The 22064-nt window shown below is 35.7% G+C and overlaps 1 protein-coding gene and 1 pseudogene across 1 annotated transcript in view; one reads left to right on the top strand and one right to left on the bottom strand.

Annotated features, from left to right (window-relative positions):
- Window positions 1–21363, top strand: part of PIGX (phosphatidylinositol glycan anchor biosynthesis class X) — a 36770-nt gene extending 15407 nt beyond the window's left edge. Inside the window, exons 4-7 of the mRNA XM_059919979.1 lie at window positions 5021–5162; window positions 15187–15400; window positions 17580–17680; window positions 20350–21363. Of these exons, the coding sequence (XP_059775962.1) occupies window positions 5021–5162; window positions 15187–15400; window positions 17580–17680; window positions 20350–20493 (601 nt within the window). The 3' untranslated portion in view covers window positions 20494–21363. The remainder of the gene's footprint in view (window positions 1–5020; window positions 5163–15186; window positions 15401–17579; window positions 17681–20349) is intronic.
- LOC132365081 (ras-related protein Rab-5A-like) lies at window positions 1802–2421 on the bottom strand (annotated as a pseudogene).
- Window positions 21364–22064: the final 701 nt, after the last annotated feature.

The following is a 22064-nucleotide window of genomic DNA, read 5'->3' as shown; positions in this document are numbered from 1 at the left end:
TTACCCTTCCCCCTCCCCATATCCTCAAGTCCATTCTCTAGTAGGTCTGCATCTTTATTCTTGTCTTGCCCCTAGGTTCTTCTGACCATTTTCTTTTCTTTTCTTTTTTTTTTTTTTTTTAGAGTCCATGTATATGTGTTAGCATACGGTATTTGTTTTTCTCTTTCTGACTTACTTCACTCTGTATGACAGTCTCTAGGTCCAGCCACCTCACTACAAATAACTCAGTTTCGTTTCTTTTTATGGCTGAGTAATATTCCATTGTATATATGTGCCACATCTTCTTTATCCATTCATCTGTCGATGGACACTTAGGTTGCTTCCATGTCCTGGCTATTGTAAATAGAGCATTTGCATACTTTCAAGCAACTCTTAAATATTACAGAAAAGTAATAAACATATATGTGGAAACTACCATGCATTACCCTACTTACAGCACGGCTGAAGACTAACTTTAAAATAAGTTTGGGGACTTCCCTGGTGGTCCAGTGGTAAAGAATCCACCTTACAATGCAGGTGATATGGGTTCGATCCTTGGTCAGGGAACTAAGATCCCACATGCCATGGGGCAACTAAGCCCACATGCCGCAACTACTGAGCTCGTGCCCTGGAGCCTGCACGCCACAACTAGAGAAGAAAAAACCCACACGCCACAACTAGAGAGAAGCCCGTGGGCTGAACAAAGAGCCTGTGCGCCACAACCAAGACCCGACGCAGCCAAAAATAAATAATAAAATAAAATAAGTTTGAATGTACATGATTGTTAATGTATTGACTGTATTATGTCCAACGGGGACGAAAGCTCCTTCTTTGCCCCTAAACAACAAAACCTACATAATGACCAGCAGTGATTAAACAGAATCACAGACACCTGGTTTGTTTCCTTTTGTTGATAAGCTCACATGTTTGAAGGGAACACTGTTGATCAAGATGCACTTATCATTTTTCATATTCCTAAAACAAGATGGGGTTACATTTGATTTTTTAAAATATATTTATTTATTTATTTATTTCGTTGTGCCGGGCCTTAGTTGCTGCAGGCGGGCTCCTTAGTTGCGGCTCAAAGGCTCCTTAGTTGCGGCACGTGGGCTTCTCAGTTGTGGCATGCGAACTTCTTAGTTGCGGCATGCATGTGGGATCTAGTTCCCTGACCAGGGATTGAACCCAGGCCCCCTGCATTGGGAGCGTGGTGTCCCATCCATTGCACCGCCAGGGAAGTCCCTACATTTGATTTTTTAAGCCCATTTAAAATATAACAGGACTAGCTATAGTTTAGATGCTACTGATGTTCATTTTTTTCCCTTGAAGATGTGGGACTGTTTTCTCTTGGATAATTTGTTAAAATGTGGAATGTACACTTTAAATATAGATACTAGGAGAAATTACTGTTAGCCTGAATACTGTAGCTAAGTATAAGTATCTTTAGAACCTCCTTCTAAATAAAGAATGTTTCTGAAGAGTTTCAAATCTTTTTCATAGAACTGTGGGTTCTGGTTAACTGTCGGTCCAGACAGTCATTTGTCTATATCTCTGGTGATGAGAAATGATTCCCCCTAACCTTCCAATGAAATAAGTGGACACACAGCTCTCATTCTCTCCTTCTATTCCTGAAACATTAGTCAGGGACACATGCATGTTATTAAAAATTAAGTTCAAAACAGTTAAAATAATTCTGTATTAGAAAATTGACTCTATTATAAGTCTCTTCTTTTTGGAAGTCATATTAAACTTGTTAAACGCTCCAATTCTACTGCTAACATTTAGAAAGCAGAAGAATATTCTACCTAGTTCAAACTGTAGGCTAGTAACTACAACGCTGACCCCTGGTTGGCTGTGTGGGTTCATTAAGGCCTGCTGCTCTTCCTCTGGCAGAATTTGCTCCTGGATTCTGTAGTTCATTCTTTGGCAGCTTTTTAGCTATTACTGTGAATATTTCATTTACATTTATTGATGTTTGAGCTGATGTCTTCGTGAATAACTTGTCATCTGCATAGGACTGTGCTTCCTGGAAATCTCAGCCCTTTTATTCTAGGTTGGCCTTGTTTCCTGGTAAAGCTATGACTGTGTTAGGACTCACTTGCCTCTGAAGTTCTTTAACCCAGTTTCTTGCTCTTGCAAAGGACTCCTCATTTGTGATATCATATGCAACTAATGGCTGCCTGTAGTCCTCTGTAGTACATCGGTGCTAGGCTATGACATCATTCTTGACCAGCTATATCTCATGTCCCATATTTCACACTGCTTAAAAAGCAGCCCCAGTGGTGCTCTCTTGAAATTCATGAAAGTGGTCCTTCACAGCACGAAGCACCAGGTTTGATTTGCCAACAGCAGGCTCTCCCAGAAGTACTAGTTTGTACCAGCATACTGTATTTTATTTCCAGTGTTTGGCCCGTTGGGTCTTGTTGCTCCTTGATTAGCCATGTTTAAATTTGAAAGAAGTCCCTAATTTCAGTCTCTTAGATCAGTTTCCAGGATGCGAGGTGTCAATTTTTCTCTTTCTGGAACTGAAGAAACCTGAGACCACACATGCAGGGCTGTGGGGCTGAAGCTACCTGGCAGCAGATCCCAGGCATAGCCCGAAGGACAAGAGAGAAGCTGAAGCTGTGGCTTTGGTGGAGGCCGTGTCTCCTCCTCCTATTGATTTCCAATTTAATTCCACGTGGTTAGAGACCGTATTCTGCATGATTTCAGTTCTTTTAAACTTCTAGAGACTTATTGCCCAGCATATAGTTTTTCTTATGCACTGAGTATGATCTGTAATTGTTAATCAGATCAACTAAATTGAAGGTTGTTCATGCCTTCTGTATCCTTACTGATTTTTTCTCTACTTGTTCTATCCATTATGGAGAGAAGGGCATCGAAATCTTTTTCTCTAATTGTGGATTTGTCTGTTTATCCTTGTAGTTCAACCAGTTTTTGCTAAGAAGTAAAATACATGAAGCTCTGTTTTTAGGTGCATAAAGTACATTTAGGATTGTTATATTTTCTTGATGATTGACCCTTTTATTTTTGTGTAATGTCCTTCTTTATCCCTGACAATATTCCTTGTCCTGAAGTCCACTTTTTAAGTGTTAATATAGCCACTCCATATTTATTGTTATTAACATTTGCATACATTTTCCCATCTTTCTACTTTTATCTCTGTGTTTATATTTAACGTTTCTTGTAGACAGCATATAGTTAAGTGTTACTATTTTATCCAGTTTGTCAATCTCTACATTCTGATTGGAGTGATTAGACTATTTTAATATAAATATAGATTTGGTTGGTTTGATTTAAATCTATCCATCTTGCTACTTTTTTTCTATTTGTCCCATCTAATCTTTTTTCTTTTTTCTGCCTTATTTTGGATAAATGGAATATTTTTTAATCATTCCATTTTATCTCCATTTTTGGCTTATTAACTATACCTCTCTCTTTTTAAAAAATTGTTTGCTTTAGGGTTTACAATTTTAACTTATATAGTCTACCTTCAAATAATATTATTGTATACCATGAATAATGTATGAATCTTAGAATAGTTCACTTCTTTCTCCTCCCCTTTATGCTATTCTTGCCATACATTTATTAACTTTACATGTTTTGCTTATGTTATAAACACTACCATATATTGTTGTTACTTTTGCTCTGAACAGCCAGTCATATATTTTTTACATTGTTATTTACTTAAATTGTGGTAAAATGTCCATAACATAAAATTTGCCATCTTAACCGTTTTTAATTGTACACTTCAGTGGCATTAAGGACATTCACAGTGTTGTGTTACCGTCACCACTATCCATCCATAAATCTCTTCATGTTGCAAAACTGAAACTCTGTGCCTCTTAACAATAACTCCCCATTCTTCCTTTCCCCCTGCCCCAGGCAACCACCATTCTATTTCTATCTCTATGGGAATCTCTGCTGAACCCTTTGGTCTCTACCTTCGATTGGTTGGAATGCAGTGTCTCCCCACCCTGTGTGAAATTTCAGAATTTCTCATCTTTCATTTCCCTTGTAATTCTTTGTCTAGTCTTGTGGAGTTACATCTTACTCACGCTTATTTTAGTATTCAACAAAAACTCAAGAGGACTCCATTTCAGACTTCTAGAACTCTTTCTACGAAGTTCCTTCCTTTCTGGAACAGCACTGTGACTTCTAGCTACTTAAGCCTCCCTTATCTTCTGTCTCTGTTTTCTCACTTAAGCAAAACCACCGTGCTTTGGATCTTCTTCCCTGCGCTTGGTCCAGAATGGGCCTCCAGACAGAATGCGGGGACAATTATACATTTAGGTTTATAATCTATTTCAAATTAATATTTGTAGTATGGTATGAGGTAGAGGTCAAGATTCAGTTTTTTCTATATAGATACACAGTTGTTACAGTACCATTGGCTGAAAAGACAATCTTTTTTCTTTTTTAAACTTTTTTTTAAAAAAATTTATTTATTTATTTATTTATGGCTGTGTTGGGTCTTCGTTTCTGTGCGAGGGCTTTCTCTAGTTGTGGCAAGCGGGGGCCACTCTTCATCGCGGTGCGCGGGCCTCTCACTATCGCGGCCTCTCTTGTTGCGGAGCACAGGCTCCAGACGCGCAGGCTCAGTAATAGTGGCTCATGGGCCCAGTTGCTCCGCGGCATGTGGGATCTTCCCAGACCAGGGCTCGAACCCGTGTCCCCTGCATTGGCAGGCAGATTCTCAACCACTGCGCCACCAGGGAAGCCCTGAAAAGACAATCTTATCCCCGTCAAATTATATTGGCACCTTTATTTTAAAAAGTGTGTGTCTGTTTCTGGACTCCATCCCTTTCCATTGATCTTTGTCTGTTTTCACACTAATACTATATTATGGCTTATGACATGAATTTATGAAAGATCTAATGAGTGGTTCTGATGTGATATAAATATTTCATTTGACTTGATATAATCTTGTTTTGAAAAACTAATTTGAAATATAGTATTTCTACTAGCTTGAATATAACGTTATACTAGCTCATTTAAAAAATGAATGTAGATATTTACTTTAAACATACTTGTCTTACAGAGACCTGTTAATAAAAGTGAAATTTGGAGAGAGCATTGAGGACTTACAGACCTGCCGACTCTTAATTAAACAGTACATCCCAACAGGACTTTTTGTGGATCCGTATGAGTTGTCTTCATTACGAGAGAGAAACATAACAGAGGTACAAGTGTTAGAGGGGTTTTTTTGAGAGAGAAATTATTGTAGGGATGCTATAATTTGGATTAAGGCTAAATAGGTAAGACAACATTGTAGTACTTTTGTATTGATTTTTTTAAAGTGTATAAAGTATCCTTTTAAAGATAGGACGGGAGTATTCTTTAAAAAGTGAGTGATACCTGTCATACTTGTCAGTAATAAGCCAACTAAACTGATGTTATTAAAGCTTCTCTTTGAGAAGATTAATGGTTAATAAATACTGCTTCAACAACAACTTTGTTAAATTGACATATACCCCAACACCTGTATAATTTGGGTATGGGAGGAAACGAAACAAATATTTATTGGATATCTGTATGACAAATATCTTCTTTTTTCTTAAAGGAAGCAAGGTAAAATTGAGCATTATAAGAAAGATTATGTCCCACACCCTTTACATAGATTAATCTTATAACAACCTTGGAAAGATTGCATTTTATAGATAAGGAAACAGGCACAGAGAGGCCAAATAACTTATCCAGGATCACATAGGCAAATGGAAAAGCCAAGAAATGAATCCAGGATTGTCTGATTGCAAAGTTGTCGTTCTTTTGGGAAATAAATCTTACTCCTTAGCTAAGGGTTTTGCTAACTTTGATAAGAATCACCCATGCAGGTTATTGTCTGCCTGGGAAAGTTTAATTCAGCAGTTCATATTGGACCCCCAAATCTGTTAATGACTCAAGTGATTCCTATTAAGAAATTTTGGGGAACACTGTCTTAGTTCATAGGATTATAATCTATATATGAATTTTTAAAAGGCAAAATGGATACGCTTGGAGTCATTTATGATGGCGGTTTATTTCTAATTGTGGTTTAGGCCAATTTCTTCACCTGTTTTATTAAGTTTGTTTTTGAGTAGGTAATTACATTTTCATGATTCAAAATTCAGGGGGTGTAAAAATGTATACATGACAAGCTTCCACCTATTTTTTAACCCCCAGTCACCATTTCTTCCTGTGTTCTGGAAATACTGTGTTTTTGGAATCATAAGTTTCACTCAGTCAAAATGTGTTCGGACTTCTGCCTTGGCCAAGTTGGAGAACAGGGACCAGATTTACTTTCCCACTTAAACAACCAAGAAATAGACAAAATATATGAAATAATGGAAAAAATAATTGAATATCAGGCAGTGAAGGCAGTGATATCTTAGAGGTGGGAAATAAATAAGGTTAGCCCTTCAGTTGTCCTAGCTTTTTGCATGAGCGTTTTCAGGCTGTAGTACAGGGAGGGTGAACCCGAGCAGAGCCTGGTGAACTTCTTGAGTTGAGGAGATAAAGGTAAGATTTGGGAAAGACCAAAGCCACTAGAATTCACTAGACAGTGTACCAGAGAGGAGAGAACTGCAAAGAGACAAACTGCAGAGATCCATAGAGGTTCCCCTCAAGTACGTAGTTGAGTATTAATTAATGCATGCATGTGAGGAAACTGCTTGATGCTGGGAAAAGAACCATATGAAAAAATTAGAGGTAACAGTGTCTCACACCGGCTCAGTTGTAGTGCCTGTTCCCAACAACCAGACTAGGAAAATCCTCGTAATTCACTGGGCATTGGATAGATTAAACAGAAGAACTTTTACTCAGTAGTGGGGAATACTAAGCCCTAGACTGCACATTGCTTCAGTCCTGCTTAACAAATTTCAAAACGAAGACCTTCCAAAAATCAAACTGTTGCAAGTAAATTTACTGCATTCCAAACAAAGCTCAAGAATATTTATAGGAATGCAGAAATATCTAGCACCCAAAAAGATCAAAATGTCTTGACTCTAATAAAAAGTTTGCAAGGATGCAAGGATGTGGGAAAATATGACCTGTAATGAGATAAATGAATCAGTCAAAACTGATGCAGAACTGACCCAGATATTAGAATTAACAGACAGGCCAAGAAAATAGTTATTGTAACTGTATTCCATATGTTCAAAAAGGTAAGTAGAGAAATGGAAGATATATGAAAGGACAGTTGACCTTTTAAAGATTAAGACTACAAAGTGTGAGATGGAAAATATTCTGGATGAAATTAATGGCAGATCAATGCAGAAGAAAAGATTAATGAACTTGAAATCATAGCAATAGAAACTACCAAAAATATAAAAGAGATAAAAAAAGAAATGTATTGAGGTAAAAGTTTTGCAATAATTATGCAAGACAAAAGGCATACTTACTGTATAAAAAGTTACTGCAAATGGATACGAAGAAATCTTAATCTTCTTTTAAAATATGATAAAAGTAAATATAAGTAAGCATATATGTGTGTGTGTATATATATATATATATAGAGAGAGAGAGAGAGAGAGAGAATAAGTATATTAAATATATGTAACCTTACAGCCCATTAAGAATATGCAAACAAAAATAACAAAACCCCACATTTTGTATTAAGTCAGCATAATCTTAAGCAAGTTGTTACATTACTCACCATGGTCATGAATGTGGGCAAAAGGGCTTGCTCACTTAGTGATATGGGGATATAAACTGTTACAGTCTTTCCACACAGCAGATTTTTAACATGAATAAAAGAGCTTTGAAATTTTCAAAAAAAAAAAAAAAAATGTAAAAAGTGAGTAGAGCATTAGTGAGTTATGGGACAACTTCAAGTGGCCCCCACCATAAGTGAAACTGGGCTGCTTCCAAGAGATGTCTGCACCCCTGCACTCATTGCAGCACTGTTTACTATAGCCAGGGTATGGAAACAACCTAGGCGTCCATCAGTGGATGAACAGACAAAGAAATGTCAGAGAGAGAGAGAGATATGAAAATGAGAGCTATATATAAATGTGTATATACATGTGTGTGTATGTGTGTATATATATGTGTATATACACATAAATATGTATACCCACACACAGACACACAGTGGAATGCTATTCAGCCATAAAAAAGAAAATCCTGCCATTTGCAACAAGACACATGAACTGTGAGGGCATTATGCTAGGTAAAATAAGTCAGAGGAAGACAAATATTGTATGATCTCACTTATATGTGGAATCTAAGAAAAACTGAACTCAGAAACAGAGAGTAGATTGTTGGTTGCCAGGGGTGAGAATGTGGGAAAAATGGGTAGTCAAAGAGTACAAACTTCCAGTTATAAGATGAGTAAGTTGTGAAAATCTAATGTACAGCATGGTGACTATAGTTAACGATACTGTATTGTATACTTGAAACTTGCTAAGAGAGTATACTTTAAAAGTACTCACCCATCCATGTACAATGCTTGGTGTCAGTCGATTTATCTCTTGTAAAAATAAAATACAGTGTGTGTGTGTGTGAAAAAAAAAAAAAAAAAAAAAAAAAAAAAAAATAAAAGTACTCACCTCACACACACACACACACACACATAAAGGTAATTATGTGAGGTGATGGATGTGTTAACTAATCTTATTATGGTAATCATTTTGTAATATATACATATATCAGATCTTCATGTTGTACACCTTAAACATACACAATGTTGTATGTCAATTATATCTCAATAAAGCGGGGGGGAGGTGTAATGGGAGTCCACAAGGAGAGAGGAAAGAGATGGAGATGGAAAAAATATTTGGAGAAATAATGACTGAGGGACTTCCCTGGTGGTCCAGTGGTTAAGAATCCTCCTTCCAATGCAGGGGATGCGGGTTCAATCCCTGATTCGGGAACTAAGATCCCACAGGCCACGGGACAACTAAGCCCGTGCACCATAACTGGTGAGCCTGCGTGCCTCAACTAGAGAGCCCGTGTGCCACGAACTATAGAGCCCACGCTCTCTAGAGCCCACATGCCACAACTAAAGAGCCCATGCACTCTGGAACCCATGCGCCGCAACTAGAGAGAAGCCTGCGTGCTGCAATGAAGAGCCTGTGTGCCATAACGAAAGATCCTACATGCCACAGTGAAGATCCGGTGTGTCACAACTAAGACCCAACGCAGCCAGAAAAAAAGAAATAATGGCTAAGAAATTTTCAAATTTGACGAAAACTATAAACCCACATATCTACGATGCTCAAGTACAAGAAATATGAAGGAAACTACACCAAGGTACATGATAATCGAATTGTTTAAAACAATGATAATGAGAAAATCTTAAAAGCATCAAGATGAAAAAAACACATGTAAAATACAGAGGACCAAAGATAAGAATAACAGCAGATTTCTTGCCAAAAATAATGCAAACAAGGAAATGGAGTAGCATCATCTTTATTGAAAGAAAAAACCTGTGAATTTAGAATTCTGTAGCCAGTGAAAATACCTTTCAAGGTGAAGGTGAAATAAAGACTTTTTCAGAGGTACAGGCTGAAAGAATTCATTACCATCAGACCTCCAATACAAGAAATGTTAGAAGAGGTCCTTCAGGCAGAAGGAAAATGATACCAAATGAAATCTATATGTACACCAAGGAAAGACTAGCACTTGAAATGATAACTACATGGGTAAATATGACTTTTTTCTCTTATTATTTAAATTTTTCCAAGATAATTGACAAAAAATAATAACAATGTAGTGTAGCCATTCTTAACCATGTCTAAGAATAAAATGTATGATAGCACTATCACAAAAGTTGGGAAGTGAAAAATGAAATACACTTTTGTAAGGTTGTTTTACTAAATGTAAGGTAGTTTAATATCACTTGAAGGTAGACTCTGCTACATTAAAGATGTTTACTATAAACCCTAAAGTAACCTGTAAAAATAACAAAATAAAAAGTTGTAGTTAATATGCCAGCAAAGCGGATTAAATGGAACTATAAAAAACATTGAGTCACTCGGAAAGAAGGCAGAGAAAGAAGATAAAGGGAACAAAAAATAGACGTAAGATATAGAGAACAAGATGAATTGAACTTAACCATATCAATAATCATATTAAGTGTAAATGTCTAAATATCTCCATTGAAAGGCAGAGATTTTCAGATTGGATAAGAAAGCAAGACCCAACTGTACGTTGCATACAAGAAATGAACTTTAAATTTTAAAACAAAAGATAGAACATGCTCACACTGATCAAAAGAAAGCTGCTATATTAATATTAGGCAAAGGGATTTCAGAGCCAAGACTATCACCAGTGCTAAGGAGGGTCATTTTGATAAAGGGATCAACTAATCAGAAGGAATAATAATAATCCTAAACATTTATGCCACTAATAACAGAGATTCAAAATGCACAAAGAAAAACTGGTAGAACTGTAAGGTGAAATAGATGAATCCACAGTTATAGTTGGAGACTTCGGTACCCTTCTCTCAATAATTGACATAATAAGTAGACAGAAAGTTGATAAGGATATGGAAGATTTGAACAAAACTATCAACCAACTTGACCTAATTAGCATTCATGGAACACTCCACCTGACAACAATAGAATACACGTTCTTTTTTAGGTGTACATGGAATATTTACCAAGATAGATCACTTTAGGCCATAAAACAAGCCTCAATAAATTTAGAAGAATTCAAGATGTCCAAAGAATATTCTCTGACTACAAAGGAATTAAATTATAAAGAACAGAAAGATCTCTAGAAAACCCTCAAACATTTGGGAACTAATTAGCATACTTCTAAGTAATCCATGGTCAAAGGAGAAATCAAAAGGGAAATAAAGAATTTTGAACAGAATGGAAATGAAAACACAAAATATCAGAACTAATGGGGTACTGCTAAAGCTGTGTTTAGGGGGAAATTTGTAGCACTAAAATGCCTATTTTAGAAAGAAGAGAGGTCTCAGTCAGTGTTTTCAGCTAAGCCTCCTTAATCTATGAAAAGAAGAGCACATGAAACCAAAGTAGAAGAATGTAAATAGTGAAGGTCATAGCAGAAATTAATGAACTAGAAAACAGAAACACAATAGGGAAAGCCAGTGAAACCAAAAACTTGTTCTTTAAGAGGGATAAAATTGATAGACCCTTAGCCAGCCTGATTATAAAAAAAATAAGTAGTTAGAATTAACATCCCTGTGTCAGAAAAGTATTGTACATTTCATTTTTTATAGTTTTACATCTTTACATTATACAAGTTATTCAAAGATACCAATTACTGTGTCTTAACTGGGGAGTGTTTTGGGTTGTTTTGAAAGAGCTCTAGCCTATGAGAGAAAGATCTGTTGAATGTTACAGATATAGTACAAAAGTTTTATAGCTTAATTCATTTAACTTTGCTCTGGTGGTTTATGACACGTGTAGTTGTGTGTTGTCATGAAAAAGTATAGGTCCATGTCTGTTAACCAGTGCACGTTGCTCTAGGATTAATTTTTGTTACATAATTTCAATTTCTTTTTTTATTTTATTTTATTTATTTATTTATTTATTTATCTATCTATTTATTTATTTATTTATGGCTGTGTTGGGTCTTCGTTTCTGTGCGAGGGCTTTCTCTAGTTGCGGCAAGCGGGGGCCACTCTTCATCACGGTGCACAGGCCTCTCACTGTCGTGGCCTCTCTTGTAGTGGAGCACAGGCTCCAGACGCGCAGGCTCAGTAGTTGTGGCTCACGGGCCTAGTTGCTCCGCGGCATGTGGGACCTTCCCAGACCAGGGCTCGATCCCGTGTCCCCTGCATTAGCAGGCAGACTCTCAACCACTGCGCCACCAGGGAAGCCCCTATAATTTCAATTTCTTGATAACATTCTGTTGCCATTGTTTTATCATGGTGAAAGTGGAACAATGAATTCTGACTTTTGTGGATCAGCGTAGAGTCACTGGACTTTTTGGGGTTGCACTGATGGTTTGGCACGTGTTTGGGAGATTTACCAGCATCCAACTATTGTCTAGATCACTTTTGATTGTCAGGTTATGATTTTCAAAAATATTTCTCTATTACTTTGAATCTGAAGTGATACACATACCTGTAACTCTCTTTGGAGATTTTGATCACCTGTCAATTGGTGTACCTACTTGTACATTTCCCCCTCTTCCCTATTGTACCTAGGTGTCAAGAAATTCATAGCCTAAACTCCTGCGTCGGCTCCAGGACCTCAGACTGTTGTTTGTGGACTAGCTTCTGCTGGTTCTTATTTGATCTTGGTTTAAAATGGATTTGGGTCTCTGTTGAGGTTCATTAAAAAGAAATTATCCCCATTTAAAATTTTGAGACATAATTCACATGACATAAAATTCACCGTTTGGAAATGTGTAATTTAGTAGTTTTTAGTATATTCATAAGGTTGTGCAACCATCACCACTATCTAATTCCAGATATTTTCATTACTTGCAAAAGAAAACCCCTATAAGGCTGATTTTTGAGATTCAGATACCCAGAATAAAATTTTTTGAACCATCATCAAATAATCCTTTGACCAACAGGGCCCTACCTGAAGACCAGAATGCCATGTGTAGCAATTTGCCTCATTTTCATTATATCCCATCTTAAATTCATATTAAAAATATTCTCAATTTTTGGCAAGTGACCATATTTTTATTTCCATGGAAAAATAAGCAATAAACAAACAAAAATAAACAAAACAGCTCAATAATTAGAGAAGCTGAAGATCATAGTACCATCATAAATTCTAAATAGCACAATCAGGAATATACTTTGTTAGTCCTACTTACTACACTTAATTTTCAATTAGATACATGGGCTATTTTATATTACTTAACCTAATTGAATAGGAGAGTCAGTTTGACCTGGCTTTGAATCTTGTCTCCTTTACTTATTAGCTACAGTATATTGTTTATCCACCCTGATACTTTGTTTGCTCATTTATATAATGGGGCTAAGAGTTCCTACCTGATAGGGTTCTTGTGAAAATTAAAGGAGATAACATATATAAACCACTTAGTGAAATACCTAAGTACTCAAAGAAGGTTATCTTTATTATCCTGTCATCTGTGTTGATGAGATAGAAAATTTGGGCTTATGTGTTATTTTGATTTGTAACTAGTTGTACCCAAAGAGAGTTCATTAATAAATTTCTAGCAGGAGGTCTCTAGTAAAATTCCTTAGGGGTTTGCTCTTGTGATCCTCCTGGTCAACATTTTTATCCTTAGATAAAAATACGGAAGACACAGTTATCAAGTTCATAAATGTTACATAAATGCTGGTTGACAGATTGGGATTTCAATTAAATCTCAACAGCATAGAAAAAATGGACTGTAGCCAGAAAGATAAATTTAATAGAGAGAGATATAAAGCCCTGCATTTAATTAGTAAAACATCAATTACTCGAAAAAATAGGATGGGAGTTATTTAAAGTTTTGTGCAAAAAGTTCAAATGAAAAATATAAGGATGAATAGGCAGAGCACAGGGTCAGTGAAACTATTCTGTATGATACTGTAATGACTGATACGTGTCATTTTACATTTGTGAAAAATCCATAGAATATACAATGTAAAGAGTGAACCCTAACTTAAACTATGGACTTTAGTTAATAATAATGTTCATCAGTTGTAACAAATGTACCAAACTGTTGTTAATAATAGAAAAAACTCTTGAGTGTGTGTGGGAGCTGTGGAGAGTATGTGGGAATGCTGTTATTTTCTGCTCAGTTTTTCTGTAAAACTAAAACTGCTCTAAAAAATGAAATCTATTAATTTTAAAAAATAATATAGAGAGAGATAGTATATAGATATGTGTCACACTGAAATGAGGCTGCTAAAAAGCTAATGCAATTTTTACACCTAGAAACTGAAACAAAAAAAAAGCTAATGCAACTTTTGCTGAAGAAGGTAGTGTCGCTACTATTTTCTCTGAGTATTTTGGAAGGCAACTGATAAGATGAATGGTTTAGAAACCATGTCATGAGAAACCAAGAAAACTGCATATTTCTCTGGGGAGGAGAAAACTTAGTGGAGGCAGTGTGGTTGCCTTCTGATGTATAAGGGACCCTTAGTAAAACAGAGGACATATTTATTGCAGATATTGTAAGTATCGACAATTGGTGAATTATTATGGGTCAGAGCATCAAGTTTCTACTAATAAAAAAGGAATAATTTTAACAGTACATAAAGTGAGATGACTCAAAATAATGAACTCCCTACCAGTCATTGAAAGCATTAAAATAGTGGCTGGATACTTGATAAATACCCTCATGGAACAGTGGTTTAACTTGATTACCTCTAGGTTCCTTATGACTCAAGATTATATAATTCCTTGACCTTTGCCAATAAGTTCTGTTACTCCTGTGATGAACAGAGAAGAAACAACATGTGAAAATATAGCACTTGGTATCACTGTCAAATAGAAGAATTAGAATGCTCGCTGTGGTGGGTAGAAGCTAATGCTGGTTTTTTCTCTTTCCATAAAGAATCTAGAGAAAACTTGCGTGTGTGTATGCATACACACACACACACGAACACAGATTATGTATATAATGTTGATATACATGTGTATGTGTGCGCATATGTATATATGTGTGGTTTCACACATAAATATGTATGTATGTGTATAGATACATTTGTAAGTTAGGGCTAATTTCTGCCACATATGCAGTTTTACTTTTGGTGTAGAATACTTACTTTAAAATGTTTTTTTACCATATTATTTTTTAAAAGAATCATTTACCATTTTTTCCATTAACTTTTTATGCCCAGTATGGAAAGAGTGCTGACCTTTGCTTAGACTTCCTGACCGCAGTGCTCTATCTTACTCACTACCATCTTACTTCTGTGAAGAACAGGAAATTAGCAGAATGACACCAATCATTTTAACCCAATACTGGGTTAACTGTTTTTGTCATAGTTTTCATACTTATTGAATAATGCTATATTTATTCATGAAATTTCTTTTCTTAGTACCTGTGTAGTTACCTAAACAAAGGTTGATAAGGAAATTACATAGAAATTTTTATTATGGGGAAATTTCACACCCCAGAGTATAGTTTCCTCAGTTTACTTTTAGTAAATGTCTATTAAACACACATCACATCTTGTGTTTTCTACTTAAAATTGAGGATGGAAGGGGAATGGAAATTGTTTATAAGGGGGGTTTTTTGACATTTTTGTTCATCTATATAACAATCTTCTGGTTTTATTTTTTTTTTAATCTTCCTCATTCATTTCTTCTGGACTAATATTTGTTTTCTTTTTGACAGGCAGTGATGGTTTCAGAAAATTTTAACATAGAGGCTCCCAACTATTTGTCCAAGGAGTCTGAAGTTCTCATTTATGCCAGACAGGATTCACAGTGCATTGATTGTTTTCAAGCTTTTTTGCCTGTGCATTATCGCTATCATCGGCCACATAGTAAAGATGGAGAAACCTTTATTGTGCTCAATAACCCAGATTTATTGATGTATTGTGACCAAGGTAAGGATTGCAAGTCTTTTTGGAGAGTTGAAAATAAAATTAAAGGTATGATGGTAAGTCTGAAGTCAAGGATGGTGATGACAAAATCATGTTTCTTTTTTCTTTCTTTTAAACTTTTTGATTGTAAAATAAAGCACAGATATAGAAAACTTCACAAATATATAGTTTAGTGACTTATTAGAAGGCAAATACCCATGTAACTACCACCCAGGTCAAGAAACAGAACTTTGCCAGCTGCCCTCGCAGGAGCCCCACGTGTCCTGTCCCAATCTCCTTTCCTGTAAGAGTAACCCACTCTCCTGACTTTTAATCACTTCCTTATGTTTCTTTATACTTTTATCACTCAAGTGAGCATTCTTAGACACTGTAGCTTAGTCTTGCCATTTAAAAAAAATGTTATTTCCATTAAGTCTCTTAATTTACAGATTTCCCCTCTATCTCCTTTAAAAAAAAATTTATCTGTTGAAGAACCGGGGTCATTTGAGACCCTATCATTGTTGGGGTTTGGATGATTATACTTATTAGTTCATCTGACTTCTTTATTACTTGGAAATTGGCAGCTGGCTCGAGAGGTGTGATCAGATTCAGGTTTGATTCTTTTGGCAAGACTATAGGTGGTGCTGTGTTCTTTTATGAGTGGGCATATAATGTCTGGTTTTTTCTTTTTTCAGCCATTGATCCTTATTACTCCTTTGCTGCTTTCTGTTTCTTCATACTGATACTGCAGGATTTGTAGCTGTTAGTGCTTTGTGTCCACTCACATGTACTCTGGTGTTTAGGGGGGATACCTTGTCACCTAGGTTTGTTGTAAAAGTTGTCTATGAGTTATTGGGTTTGTGTGTGATTGTTCTTTCTGCTTTTATGTGTGGATTATTTTTTTTTTCGCTGCGTTGGGTCTTTGTTGCTGCATGCGGGCTTTCTCTAGTTGTGGCGAGTGGGGGCTACTCTTCGTTGTGGCGCATGGGCTTCTCATTGCGGTGGCTTCTCTTTGTTGCAGAGCACGGGCTGTAGGCACGAGGGCTTCAGTAGTTGTGGCTCGCGGGCTTAGTTGCTCCACGGCATGTGGGATCTTCCTGGGCCAGGGCTCGAACCCGTGTCCCCTGCATTGGCAGGTGGATTCTTAACCGCTGCACCACCAGGGAAGTCCCTATGTGTGGATTTGAGTAAATTAAAAAACTATGCTCTTATCATTTTCAGTCTTCCTACAATCAAGACTTTAAGAAGCCCCTTTCAGATTTTGGTTCTTTGTGTCTCCAAACAGAAGTCAGTAGCACTGTTACTAAAGATCGGCAGATAGAAAGTTTTTAATCATACATTTGCTGTCATCATATATTTCATGATGAGAAAACTTAAAAAGTATTCAACTGTGTTAGCTTTGTTTATCCAACCTAGTTTTCTGTTTCTTTTCATGGTACCTTTTACTTACCCTAAATAAACTTTGGAAAAGTGCCCCCTCCCAAGAGAGCACCTGGGGTTCTGGAATTGTTCGTTTTTTTGGTCTGAGAGTTCTTTACACGGGTGTATTTTTTCTACGGAAATTTATCGGTTGTAGGTTTAGGATCTGTTCATTTTTCTGAGATATGTTATAATTCAAAAAAAGTTTAAGTTAAAAAAAAATGGCCCCTGGTGTAGTGGGGTTTGTTAAGAAGTCATGCTCGGGGCTTCCCTGGTGGCGCAGTGGTTGAGAATCTGCCTGCTAATGCAGGGGACATGGGTTCGAGCCCTGGTTTGGGAAGATCCCACATGCCGCGGAGCAACTAGGCCCGTGAGCCACAATTACTGAGCCTACGCGTCTGGAGCCTGTGCTCCGCAACAAGAGAGGCCGCGATAGTGAGAGGCCCGTGCACTGCGATGAAGAGTGGCCCCCGCTTGCCACAACTAGAGAAAGCCCTCGCACAGAAACGAAGACCCAACACAGCCAAAAATAAATAAATAAATAAATAATTAATTAAAAAAAAAAGAAGTCATGCTCAACTTCTATACAGTCTTTGTAATTTTATGATTTCCTAGGCATCCACTTAGAACAGGCTATTAAAATAAAACAGCACATGATAGTTGGGTCCAAATCATGTACATTGTGTATTAAAATATTTGAATACTCATATCCCAACATGAAAGACTGGCCTAGCCTCTAGTCCAGATCAGTTTTCTGATATGGTGTTCTACCACTTTTTCTCAGAGTTTCCAATTTTGAAATGCTGGGCTCAGTCAGAAGTGACAGCTCCTTGTGCTTTGAACAGTAAGGATAACTGCCAATGGAACAATATGAAATATAAATCAGTAAGTTAATATTTTATGTTTTTAGGTCATGCGGCCTCATATAAAACTCTTTCTATAATGTTTCTGCCACGTTTAAGGGATTAGCATTTTATATTCTATCATAGAAAGCTGTTTTTTTGTTTGTTTTTAATGTTGTTTCTTTGTTACTAATGGCAACAGTCATAGAATCATTTAATTTGGGGGGTGGGGATTTAGAGTTAGTCCCAGTGCCTCATTGATCCAGAGCTTAAGTATAGCTGATGTGCTTTTTAAAAGTGTGGAATGGTAAAGAAAAACAGTGGTGTGTCCATCTGATTTTAATCAATAAAACTTCACTTTATTTAGAACTTTTTATTAATTTTTGAGCAACAAAATGAATTAGTTGACTTCATTATATTACACAGAAAAAGTGAAAAAAGGAAAGTAAAACTCTAAAGTTGTATCATTTCTACTGTGGTTAAGTTTCTAGACAGTTGTATTGTTATTATAAATCTAAATCTAGGCTGTTTCAGGCCATTTTTAGCGTTTTAACCTCCCAACTTGTTTTCAGTTATTAAATTAGGTAAGTATTAGTACTTCATTAACACTGGCTTTGTCTAAGGAGTCTGTAGTTTTCTACTTACCCTCTTGAGCTAACATAGTCTACTTTCCTCTCTTCAGACTGGTAAGTCTTTGTACAACATATCTCTTTTCTTTCCCTCTTTTTTTCTGTTCTTTTGTTACTCTTTTAAGAGCTGCCTTTTAACTGATGCTTGTAGTATCTGAATTTCTCTTTGTTCCTAATTCTCTTTAAGACCTGTTTTCTTTGGTTGAATGGCACAATCTGTGTCATTATTTTTAGAATTTATTTTTACAAGCAGTCAAATGAGTTTGCAACAAAAGTAAAAAAAATTTAAAAATTTAAACTAGCAGACAACGTAACTGTCAATCAGATAAACATAAAGCAGATTTGTTCATATGTGTGGATATTTAGATTTGAAGTGTTTTCCTCGTAGTTGCTTAGAAGTATGTCTACCAGCTAACTCAGAAAACCACTACTGACAGTGAAGACCTACTGCAAAGCCTATTATTTTGTATTGGAGAACCTTCTTTGAACAGACAGTTGGAAAGATGTATGATTGTGCTAATATCTTATGCAACATAAATTTGCTTTTGAGATTTCTATTGCCATAGAGTACCTGAATTTTTTTCAAACTCTAAAATACATCTGGAGAATTACATTTGATTTTCTTATGTGAATGAAGAGTATGATTAATATTTATACTATTTATGATGTATTGGTTTAAAAAATTTGTGGTGTGCATTGCTACACAATAAATAATCACTCTATTAAAACATTTTAAATTCAGTTCTCTTTAAGACCATGTAACTTGAAATAGGAGGTCGTAATTAAGTACGTTGATTTTTTTCTTTGTTACATTTCTTATTTATATATACCAGAAAAATAGGTGACCATTACTAAGATGGTGATCTGTACTAAGGCTTGTTTTAAAATGCCATTATTTGAAAGATAATTTTAGATGGTACTTTGTTACAGATTGTGTTGGTAACTTCTTTTTTGAATGTGAAAGTGTAATGCATGCCATTTATAAAAAGAAACCAAAAATAAAAGAATTCCCAAGTTACCTAAATTTTAATGTTTTTCAAAACCTATTTTTAAACCATGAAATTTCCCAAAGTTTCTAATTGAACCCCTTTATCTTCAAAACCAAATAGAAAATAGAAACCAAGTTGAACATAGGAGAACTTTTGTATTGCTAGTCAGTATTGCAACTACTTGGATGTTTTAAAAACAGTAAAGGACACATTCAATTGTGTAATTTGTGAATAACAAACTTAAAAAAAAATTTTTGGCTGCATTGGGTCTTCGTTGCTGCACGTGGTCTTTCTCTAGTTGCGGCGAGCGGGGACTACTCTTCATTGCGGTGCACAGGCTTCTCATTGTGGTGTCTTCTCTTGTTGCAGAGCAAGGCTCTAGGCGTGCAGGCTTCAGTAGTTGCAGCACGTGGGCCCTAGAGTGCGTGGACTTCAGTAGTTGTGGCGCATGGGTTCAGTAGTCGCGGTGTGCGGGCTCTAGAGCGCAGGCTCGGTAGTTGTGGCACACGGGCTTAGTTGCTCCGCGGCATGTGGGATCTTCCTGGACCAGGGATAGAACCCGTGTCCCCTGCATTGGCAGGCGGATTCTTAATCACTGAGCCACCAGGGAAGTCCTAACAAACTTTTAAAAGCTGTTTGAGGAGAGAAACAGCAAAACAGGAATGAATGGATCCTTTAGTTTTATTGTTGTTTTAATGTTTTTCCTTTAGGGCTTCAACTTCTAGATAATTCTGTATTCTAATATGAAACATAGTAAGAGGAAGTAAATGTTTATATTGATTACAGAGGTGACATTAGGATATAGCCAGTATTTTTAAACAATATACTCAACTCTATGTAAAAAGCAGAAAAAGTCAAAGCTAATGAGAATTTAAGAATTATTGTGGGAATTGAGTCTGATTCTGTTACATTAACTGAAATGTTGAATTTAAAAGAATCATTCAAATAATAATGTTATATGTAGTATAGCAATGGCTGAAAGATATTTAAAAGAAAAAAGAAAAAGTTAAAATTAAAAATCAAAGAAGTAGTGGTTTCACCTTAGGACATTGATCTTAAATGTCTTTAACTTCTCTATCCATCTCTCTCCCTAGGTATATAAGAATGCGAATCTACAGGTTCCAGTGGGGCTGACCATACATACCTCTTTAGTGTGTTCTGTGACTCTGTTTATTACCGTCTTGTGTTCTACTTTAATCCTTGTGGCTGTTCTCAAATATGGCCATTTTTCCCTGTGAGTTTTATGTAGTTAAATGCTTTCCATAAACCTAAATAAGACCTATTCATTTGTGACTAGAAGTGTTCTAGAATTATGTCATTACTTTTGTCTTTCGTTTTCATTTATGGCTAATATTATGTTTACTAGAGGAAATTCTGGATGATTCTCAGCTAATTTCAAAATTCAGTGCTCTGTTGTGTAGACCTCTCATAATCCTCAAGCATCAAGTGTCAATAGAGGAAACTTAATTCTGTTAAATTAATATTTATCTTGTGAGAAGTGACTTTATCTTCATTTGTGTTATAAATGAGTACTTTATGTATTAGAGACAAATTATCGCTAAAAATTGAGAAAATTGTTATAAGATTAATTTGGATGAATCAGAGTTTATTTAAATGTTAATTTTATGAGAATATTAATTTATCCAGTGTTTCAAAGAAAATCATTAAAGTAGGACAGCTAAGAAATTATTAATATCGAAATTGATTTTTCCTCAAAGCATTTCCATTCTCCTTTTCTATTTTATAATACTGCTTTTGAATATATGAATTGGCAAAGGTCTTGATGAAATTAAGATTAAAGAGTATATTTTATTAAGTTGTACAGTTACAAAACTTTGTTGAATCTTCGGGCAATTTTTTAAAAAAACAAAAGGTCTTGATTTACTGTTTTTCTTTGTAAAAATTAGAAAATAAAGTAAATGCCGTAAGCTAATTAAAAAATAAAAGGGCAAGCATGTTCCAAAACAGAAGCCAAAAAACTGGGGTATGTTGGCATTGTTTGTTTTCTGTGGCATAATGGGATATGATGTACTTTATATATGCTATCACTGGTTAATTTCCTAAAACACTCTGGTGTTTTTATGGAATAAATCTTTCATAATTTGGCACGTATAGTTTGACCTACTAATAACAGTTCTTTTTTAAGATGTGTTTGAGAACTTATGTATTGAGAAAGGCAACCCAATGCCATAAAGCAGAAATATTAGAGATCTTTAAAATGATGAAAATTTCAACCCAGTCTTGTTTCATAGCTGTTTAGTATTTTCTTATAAGACAGAATTCCATGTCTTTTTTTCACAGTGGGATTAATATAGTGGCTTGAAATAGAATTATATGTCAGTAAAGATTCAGTAACATCAACAACATTTTGGAATATGGTTAGTCAGGTGAGGGAACACGGTACTATTTAACCTCTTAAGTGTGTGTGTGTGTGTGTGTGTATTTTCTTTTGCACATCGAAGCCAAGTTCCTCAGTATTTAAATGTTTTCAAGTTAATATTTGAGATTGTGGCTTGGAACATGATTCAGCCATTTTCTCATTTATACAGGTATTCAGAAATGTAATAAAAATGTGAATGTGAGTGAAGATACTTTGATATGACTTTTCTTGCCTGATAAATACTTGCAGATGACATCACTTTTAATATAACAGCATTTCTGGTTTTGAACTCTTTGTATTATCTTCTTTGGATACTTAAGAAATGAATAAGCACTTTATTTTTTAAATCAGTTTTGTAATTCTGTGTATGGTCTTTTTTGTTTATAGCCAAGAAAATGGGTATTGTTCTGCTGGTCATTGTGTTCCAGT

This window comes from Balaenoptera ricei, chromosome 4 (assembly GCF_028023285.1).
Source record: "Balaenoptera ricei isolate mBalRic1 chromosome 4, mBalRic1.hap2, whole genome shotgun sequence".
Classification (NCBI taxonomy): domain Eukaryota; kingdom Metazoa; phylum Chordata; class Mammalia; order Artiodactyla; family Balaenopteridae; genus Balaenoptera; species Balaenoptera ricei.
This window is presented reverse-complemented; position numbering and strand designations above follow the sequence as displayed.